This window comes from Grampus griseus (genome assembly GCF_964374135.1).
Source record: "Grampus griseus genome assembly, chromosome: 9".
NCBI classification, from domain to species: domain Eukaryota; kingdom Metazoa; phylum Chordata; class Mammalia; order Artiodactyla; family Delphinidae; genus Grampus; species Grampus griseus.
The window spans coordinates 11,994,736-12,004,216 of NC_139003.1; the positions used below are offsets into that span (position 1 = coordinate 11,994,736).

Consider the following 9,481-nt stretch of genomic DNA (forward strand, 5'->3'; position numbering starts at 1 on the left):
CTCTGAACCTCTGTTTCCTTGTCTGTACTGCTGGAATAATAACCACCCCAGAGGGGAGAGGGAACTAAATCTGAAAGTGCCCATAAAGTACTCAGTATGGCATATTCATGTCAGTACCATCACATGGGGAGAACAAAAGGCAGACTTCTCAGGAGCCTGAGGGATGGAGACCAGGGAGCTCTTGTCTTCCTCAGACACATGAGATGGTCGTTGGGAAATAGGGGCCCACGGGGTCCCCTGCTGCCAGGAGAGAACATAAGCTGGGGCTTGGAGGGGACTCAGAAGAGGCCAAGGTGATTGGCACAGGTGCTTCCCTAGGTGTGGGTAGCGGTGAGACGAAGTATGGGATCTTACAGACCATGCCTACGTGTGCACATATCAGCACTGCACTCAAGACCCAGAGAAGCACAAAGGCCAATGCAGCCTTTCCGAAATGGATTTTCCTCTAGAAAACCTCCCCCTGATTATGATTTTCTGGATTCCTTCTCTTTACATGCTGCTATACCAGTGTGCCGTGGAAGACAGTTTGGGAAGTGGGGTGCTCTGCTCATCTGTAAGGGGTACAGCCCTGTCTGACCTCAGATGGGAGGAGATGTTTCCTGGAGTGAAGGGGCCGGAGGGAGCAGGTACAGACCTGGGCAGTTAGAGAAGAGTCACTTTATTAGCATAATGATGGCAGAGGGGCGGGGGCTTTAGCTGTTGGCAGCGATGGTCTGCTGAATCCAGTCCACATAGTCGCAGACCTTGGTGTAGACCCCAGGCTTGCCCTTCTGGGCACAGCCAGAGCCCCAGGAAACAATGCCCTGGAGCTCTCCGTTGCAGGCCACAGGGCCGCCAGAGTCACCCTGGGGAGGAAGCGGTGGGACAAGGTTTATAAAGAGAGAAGAAGGGACCCAGAGCCACACACAGTCTGAACCTTACGAGACCCCGTTCCTGTCGGCTCTGTGGTTCCACATCTCTCCACAGTGTGAAGAGATGCCACGCACACTAGCCTCCCTTGTTTCTCCACGGAACCACTGCCCAGGGACCTCCTCTACCAGCCCCACAGCCCCGGGCAATCAAATCCCGTTCCCAGGGGGCCTGTGTGTCTGGGCAGGGTCTCAGAGTGGTAGGGTCAAGTCACCTGGCACGAATCACTGCCTCCCTCGAGGAAGCCGGCGCAGACCATGTTGTCAGTGATCTGTCCAGGGTACGAGGCTTCACACTCGGCCTGACTCAGCAGTGGGGTGTCCAGGCACTGCAGCAGCTCGGGGTAGTTGACCTTGAGGGGCAGGAAGAGATCAAGGAAAGGGAAATGTGGGTCAGGCCAGGACAGGATGGCAATCCAGTGCTGAACCCTGAGGGCGGCCAGGAGAGGCCTCCAAGGAGTGATGGGTTTCAACTCCCAGAAAGCTCACTGCAGACCCCTCCCTAGAGGTGCTAATAGCAAGGGCTACATCTGTCCTGTCTTTTGATTCTCGGGTTCAACTCCTTGACACTTTGCATCTCTCTGGTACCCAGCAGAGAGCCCTTTGTGTAGTAGGCACTTGACGTGAATTTGCGACTGGAAGCAAAGGGGTCCCAGCTCAGGGGATGCTCAGTTCTGGGCAATGCGGGTAGGTTGGAGGGTGAAGTCGTGAGGGTCCCACTCACCTCCAGAGCTCAGGGTGTTGCCCCAGCCGGAGATGAGGCACTGGGTGCCAGCGGGCGCATAGGTGCTGGGCAGAGCTAAGGTGGGCACCCGGGCATCGATGACCGCAAGCGAGGAGAGTTTGATCAGCAAGATGTCACTGTTCAGAGTCCAGCTGCTGGAGTTGGGGTGGCAGACGATCTTGGCCGCGTCGACGAGCTGCTCACGGCCCTCCAGGACGTCGACGTTGCGCTCTCCCAGCCTCACCTGGAGGCGGCCATTGCGGGCGAAGCACAGTAAAGGCCTTTTGCCCACATCCCTGCGTCCCCCAGCGTTTTCCCTGCTCGCAGGTGGTGTGGGAATGTCACAGGGCAGTAGAGGGGCAGTGGGTCAGGGAGGCCATGAAGGGGTCCCGGGGGGGATGCTCCCCCATTTGCTTTTCCAGCCGCCTTCCCCATGCCTCTCATGCATTCAGGGCCGTGGGTGCCACCGAGCCACTTCGAGTTCCCCGGGCATCCTTCATCCTCTGCCACCTTGCGAACTACACGGGTGACTTCTACTCCCTCCGTTCTCGCTTTGCTAAGTACCATCGTCCCGTAGGAGCTAATCCAGCACTTCTCAAAGTGCAGCCCCGGGACTGCAGCCTCAGCCTCAGCTGGGAACTCATTCTCAGTTCCCACCCCAGACCTACTGCATCAGAAGCGCTGGGGGTGGGACCCAGCAATCTGTGTTTTAACAGGCCCTCTGGGTGACTCTTACGCGCACTCAGGTTTGAAAGCCCTTGGTCTTGACAGTGATTCTCAGCTCTGCCCAGAGAGTAGATCTGCCAGAGGCAGTTATGAACTCACCAATACTCAGACTCTCTTCCTAAAAATTCTGAGTCAAATAGGAACTAGGCAACTGTTTTTATTGTTTTTGTTTTTGTTTTTTTTTTTTTTTTTTTTTTTTTTTGCTCTACGCGGGCCTCTCACTGTTGTGGCCTCTCCCATTGTGGAGCACAGGCTCGGGATGCGCAGGCTCAGAGGCCATGGCTCATGGGCCCAGCCGCTCTGCGGCATGTGGGATCTTCCCGGACCAGGGCATGAACCTGTGTCCCCTGCATCGGCGGGCGGACTCTCAACCACTGCGCCACCAGGGAAGCCCTGTTTTTGTTTTTTTTTTAACATATCTCAGGTGGTTTTAACCTGTAGCCAACTGGCAAAGGTTACTCGGTGTGAGGCCCTTGCCTGCTTTTCAAGCTGGCCACTCCTACCGCAAAATGGTCCGTCCCTGCTTTTATGACCCGCAGCCCTTGCTGTTTGAGCTATTGATTTGGGGTGTCAGCGGCTTCCTATCAGGTGCCCCATTTTACCCGCAGCTCCTGCGAGTCAGCTGCCATCGTCAACTTCTTCTCGTCCCCATCATCGTTTCCCAACTTCAGCAACCCCTACACAGACTCCAGCTCCTCCAGAGGGCCCTGGGCGGTGGGCTTTGTAGCCAGGGGCCCAGCACTTACGACTTGTAGCAGTGAGCCGCGGACACCACCCACTGGTCACTGTTGAGGGAGCCCCCGCAGAAGTGGTAACCGGAGTTCAGGGACACCTGGTAGGGGATGGAATGTGCTGCACAGGTGTGGACCCTATGATCTTGTCATCATCGTCCGTGGGAAAAGCAACTTGAGACAGGAAGGGAGAAGCCAATTCAACAGGAGGGTTGGGGTTGGAGCCCAGAGCCCTGCAGCTGGACCTTGCTAATTAGGATTCCTGAAGGAGCACAGTGGTGAGAGGGAGGCCACGGGGGAGCATCCCCCGCTTGTCTCACAGAGGTAGTTCTCCCGAGTTGCTCTGTGTGCCTGCAGGGCACAGAGCTAGGGACCCTGCAGGGGCTCGGGCCCAGACCTCCCCTGGGGCCAAGGACAAGAAACCCCCTCACAGTGCATTCAGTGCGATAGGGTCGGAATGGGGTCCTCTCACCCACCGAATGCTTCTTTCTCTCTCTTACTCATCACCAGTCTACTCCCCACTGCAATTTCAGCCCCGGCTTGTCATGATGGGACGGCCTAAGTAGGAAGATCTGACGGCGAAGCCCTGGCTGTAGCCAGCTCCTCCCGTAGCTCACATCTGCGCAGTGAGGCTGGGGACCCACTGCGCAAGACAAAGGTAGTTACGGTTATTGGCCAATAGAACAGTGATTTGCAGCTGTGGCTTTACATCCGGGCATCTGAAAACTACCTGGGAGGCTTAAAAGGTCAATGCATGGGCCACACCCCAGGCCAATTAATAGGACTGGAATGAGTCATCGTTCCACCTCCCCAGGTGCATCCGAGGTTAGGAACAGCTGCCGTGGAGCTATCCTAGAGCCTCAAGTCCTGGCTCATTTCACAAACCGTCCCCACCTGGTCTCCCTTTCTCGCCTCTCCCAACAAAGCCCTGAAACTGGTGGATGAGGGGGATGGGAGTGGAGTCCGGCAGAAGGTGAGAGAATGAGGCTTAAAGAGACCCCCAGAGTGGGAAGGAGGGGTGCTGGACAGGGAAGGTAGGATCTCAGCGCACAGGTAGAACAGGAAAGGTAGCAGGAATGGTGGAGCATGTATCTCTGCCAGGACAGGGGCAAATGGGGTGCAAAGCAACGCATGGGACTCACCAGCAGCTCCCACAAAGGCAACGATCAGCAGTGGATTCATGGTGAAGAAGTGTAGTTGAGTGGCTGACGGAGAGCCTTTATACCTCCCGAGGAGAGGGAGGGCGTGTGTAGGTGAGGGTGGAGGGTCACCACCCCCAACCCCGTACAAACACACCTGCAGCTTTCCTTTTCCTGGAGTCTCGCTTGGTGCTTTGTGGCCCTGACTCTGTCTGAAAGGGAAGCCCCAACTGGTTGGGCTTTTCTGTGTCTAAAGCCTTAAGACTAGCCTTCTCCTGATGCTTTGCGCTCCCCCTTAGAATCAACTATCACACCCGCGATACAGTATGAGGTGAGTTTTGGTCAAAGTATCAGGAGTCACCTTACAGGCAGAGAAAATAGATATAGGTGGAAACCATTACCTCCTACTCTAGGCTCAGATGTGTAGGTTGATTTCCAGTCCACATTTGCCCAAATTCAATTTGAATAAGACTCTGCAGCACTTGGCACTCTTCATTCTGAATTTTGGATTCCTTTGTCTATTTCTCTAAGACGTTCTCCTAGGACTTACCTGGTGGCGCAGTGGTTAAGAATCCGCCTGCCAATGCAGGGGACACGGGTCCGAGCCCTGGTCCGGGAAGATCCTACATGCCTCAGGGCAACTAAGCCTGTGCGCCACAACTACTGAGCCTGCACTCTAGAGCCCGCGAGCCACAACTACTGAAGCCCACGCACCTAGAGCCCATGCTCCACAGCAAGAGAAGCCACCGCAATGAGAAGCCCGCCCACCGCAATGAAGAGTAGCCCTTGCTCGCCGCAACCAGAGAAAGCCCGGGCGCAGCAACGAAGACCCAACGCAGCCAAAAATAAATAAATTAATTAATTAAAAAAAAAGACATTCTCTTGGTTGATTTTTAGCTCTTGGCACATCAAGCCACTGGCTTTTCATTATGATAATGGTGGGTGGTTTCTGTGCACTTTACTATACCAAATGTGTGTGAGTCTTTCACGGACCTTTTTCACTTTATTGTCACAACCACCTATGGGGTTGCCATTTTATAGATGACAAGATGAGCTTTATAGAGGTGAAGTAACTTTCTCAAGGTCACACAGCCAGTAAGCTGTAGAGGTGGGATTTAGCATGGCAGGCCAACTCCAGAGGCTGTAAATTCTACCACGGAACGTTTGGCTCCCCTTCCCTTTATTTGATCCTCACACAGCCTCATGACTTGGGCAACAGATACCATTTTCTCCTTTTTACCAATGAAAACTCTAAAGCTAAGCGGTTAAGTGACTTCTCCAGGGTCACCCAGCTAAGGAATCCATAAATGACACCAGAACCTTTCCCTATGGAAGCTAAGTTCATTCCCACCATGTTGCTACATAGTGGAGTCTTTCAGATCTCCTACTGGTCTGAAAAGTAGATTTTTGTCAGATTCCAAATCGTTAGTCTCTCTTTAAAAAATACGTCCCTCTCCCAGCCCCCCAGCTCAGGTATTTCTCCTCAGCTCTTAGTCAACTCCTCCTTGGCCCCCCAGGGTCCTTTACCAGCTCCAATCAGATTGTCAAATTCTCTGCTGTCTTTCCTCCAAACTCCCGACTCCTTCCCGCCTCCATTATTTTTTCTAAACTAGGTATTTTGCCCATTGTGCAATTTCTCTTTATCCGCTAAGAACTATTTTCTTGAATGGCGCAGCCTGGGAATCACTGAATCTGGGTAGTGAAGGAGTGGTCTGTGTGATCCAAACACACTGAAGGGTGAGACAGAGGCTAGAGGCACACACTGGGCATAGGCTGGTTGGCTGCATGGAGTAGTCTGCTTCTCCTCCCCAGCCCTCTCCTGCTTCCCACCTTGAAGCAAGGAAGGTGGGTACGTCTACTTGCACATTTTATCTAGTCTTCAGGCTGATACAGAGGGGTGAATGGGGGAGTCTCTAGCAATTGAAGCTTTTTATCTGAAGATTGGTTCCTATACTATAATGGTCTTTTTGTCCACATTGCAGTCATTCCTTGTCTCATCCCTGGGCTTATTAACGCTGCTTAAGTGACTCCAGAGTCTACTGACGAGTACTCAGAGGAGAGCCAGTAAGGAGTCTGGGAGGAATACCCACGTGGCTGTTATTGTAGCAGCCGTGACTTGTACCACGATACGCAGAGTTTAATAAATGACAGGTGTATTTACTTTTCTAAATCATATTAGATCCAGACTGAGCCCCACAAGTCAAGTTCAGTGGTAAGCCCAGTCAACTGAGCTCCCTCCACTCATTTAGCTTTTAAAAACTCTAGACTCTGTTGTCCATTTGGAAGGCAGCCAACTGGTCAGCCCACTTCCTATAGGCCGACCTGTCCAGGAGGATCTTCAAAAGGCTCCCAAGTCTCAGAACTGAGTGCTCAGTCCACACAGGAACCAACACAGCTCCAAACTGAGGACCGTCCAAGTTCAGGGCCACTGTGTTTGAGCAGGTTCTGGGCTTGCCTCTCTAGAACCCACCATATCTGTTCCCTTTCCCAGCCTGGGCGGGGTGGGGTGGTGGAGCAGAGGGAGCTGGCACACGTTTTGGGGCCACCATTCTCCTCAAGCAGAAAGGTGAAAAGCCTCTGTCCCCTCCCTGTTAGAACAATCTAGTTCATTTTTAATGGCCTTACATTGCCTGAACTCAAATGATTTTTGTACAGTGTTTCTCCAGGGAAGTCCACATGGCTTGGCAAATTTTTCTCTTTTCTGCTGAATCATATTTATTTACTCAATGTATTAGTTTGCTAGGGCTGCCATAACAAAATACCACAGAAATCTATTTTCTCACAGTTCTGGGAGCTAGAAGTCCACGATCAAGGTGTTCATAAAAGAAACTTTCACATACTGAGGTATGGAGAAGTCATTCTGGCTTATACATGAGTTAATCTGAATTTTATGCTAACTAAAACAGCCTGTTTGTTGCCCATCAGACATATACTGTACATCTGCTTTAATTATTAAAGAAAAGGGCACATTGACTGGAAGTAAAAACGTCTATGTTAAAACATAAAATGCCTCTTTTCCTGGGACACCAGTGCTGATACTCCTTCGATGATAAGACTCCTTCTCAGGGACCAAGGACATACTGACTCACTGTACGTGTTGATCTGTTTTGTTTTAAACCTTGAAGGAATGTATCCCTGACTTGTTTAATGTTCTTTGTTCTGACAAGATATAAAACTGGGTTGAAAACCATGCTTCTCTGGAGCAGTTCCTCAGAGTTATCTGAGAGGCTGTCTTCTGGGCTATAGTTCTCAGTTTGGCTCAAATAAAACTTGTTTCTATTCCTATTACAGATTGTTTATGGATTATTTTCGTCGACAGTGTCAACAGGGTTGTTTTCTACTGAGACTTCTCTCTCCTTGGCTTGCACATGACCTTCTTCTAACTGTGTTTTCATGTAGCCTTTCCTCTGTGGGCACGTCCCTGGTGTCTCTCCTTTTATGACCTAATCTTTTCTGATAAGGACACCAGCCAGATTGGATTAAGGTCCACTCTAATGGCCTCATTTAATTATTTCTTTAAAGATCCTATCTCCAAATACAGTTACATTCTGAGGGACTGGGGGATAGGACTGCAGCATATGAATTTTGCAGGAACACAGTTCAGTCCATAACACTAAGTAAATATTTACTGAATTCCTGTGATGTTCCTGTAATTTCTCTAAGCGTTATGGAAACAGCAATGAAGAAGACACAAAAGGTCCTTGCTTTCATGGCATCTATGTGTATTTATGTGTGTTCGTGTCCACACATATGTAAGGAGGTATAGCTATGAGAGGCAGACAGTAAATTAAAAATGTATATATACATATATATGTATATATACATATAAAATGTGTATATAATGCCTACAGTTGACCTTTGAACAACATGGGGTTTGAAATGCACTGGTCTGCTTATACATGGATTTTTTTTTACAATAAATACTATAATATTACATGATCTGAGGTTGGTTGAATGCACAGGTGTGGAACTTCGGATACAGAGGGCCACCTGTAAAGTTATACATGGATTTTCAACTGTGCAGAGAGTTAGTGCCCTTAATCCGCACCTTGTTCAAGGATCAACTGTATATTTAATCAGACTATGGTGATTAGATGTTATTAAAATAGGATAAAGTGATAATAAATGTGAGTAACTGGTGGCTGGGTCCACAAGTGCTATATTAGGTAAGAAGTTCGGGAAAGCTGTACTTTGGGGAGATAGTATTTGAGTTGAGAACCTGAATAAGAAGATGCCAGCCCTGTGAAGGTGGGGTAAGCAGGGCTTTCATCATTCCCTGCTGAGACTGTAACAGAAATAAATTGACACAACCACTGCTTTTTATATTAAATTACCCTATCATCTAGCATGTAGATATTTACCTTGCTATTAATTTTAATTGTAAAAGCTGACATTTAAAGCAGGGTTTAAAGGATCAATTTAAAGGATCAATACACCGAAATATTCTTATAAGTTAATGTCAAGTATATTTTTTGACATGAAATATTGTTGGCTTAAGAGAATAAATGATAAAATACATATGATCTAATTTTATTTAAATGGGTGATTTTAATTTTCCTCAGTTTAATAAACTGTGTATTTCACAAAAAAATGCATTAATTTTGTTATTAAAATAGCTAAAATAAAGAGAAACAATTATAATAATAAATAAAATTTTCCCAGAGAGGGCAATACCTGACCTTGAGGATGGAATTGTTAATGGTAAAATTTCATGCATTACAGTGAGAAATACATTTAACTAGTAACTAAATTGTGTGTTTTGTCTCTACCAGGCACAGTGTGATGTGGTTTACATGGAAGACTTCATCTCATGCTTATAAAAATCCTCACGCCTTTCTTTTTTGGCATCATTATTATCCTTATTTTATATATAACAATATTATATATATGCATATGAAATTGTGTAACCTGTCAAGGTTACACCTGGTGATAAAGCAGTGGAGTCAAGTTTTAAGCTCAGGTCTGCCTGGGAACAGAAATCAAGCCCCTAACCACAGCGTTTTACTGCTCCTTAGGAGAAAAGTCTGCCATTGTACAGGAAGATGCTCACAGCCCAAGGCTTATTTGTAGGTGAATTTGCCCATTTCCTAGGGAGCAGGGGACAGGAAGGTAAACCAGCACTTCTGATCCATCTGATCAAATGGGTGCACATGTGGATCCCTGTGACCAGGAGAATCAGCATGTGTAGAAACCGGGTAAGACCCACGGGAACTTGTACAGGACCGTGAAGGGAATCGCTTCTTCATAAAGCCA

At 48.8% G+C, this 9,481-nt stretch overlaps 1 protein-coding gene across 1 annotated transcript; it reads right to left on the bottom strand.

Annotated features, from left to right (window-relative positions):
- Positions 1 to 692: 692 nt before the first annotated feature.
- LOC309826937 (anionic trypsin-like) lies at positions 693 to 4,271 on the bottom strand (the record flags this gene model as incomplete). The annotated part of the gene is given in 7 exon segments (XM_082661400.1): positions 693 to 845; positions 1,124 to 1,252; positions 1,254 to 1,261; positions 1,633 to 1,949; positions 3,105 to 3,225; positions 3,228 to 3,263; positions 4,232 to 4,271. Coding segments are annotated over 7 exon segments (804 nt in total).
- Between the last annotated feature and the right edge of the window lie 5,210 nt (positions 4,272 to 9,481).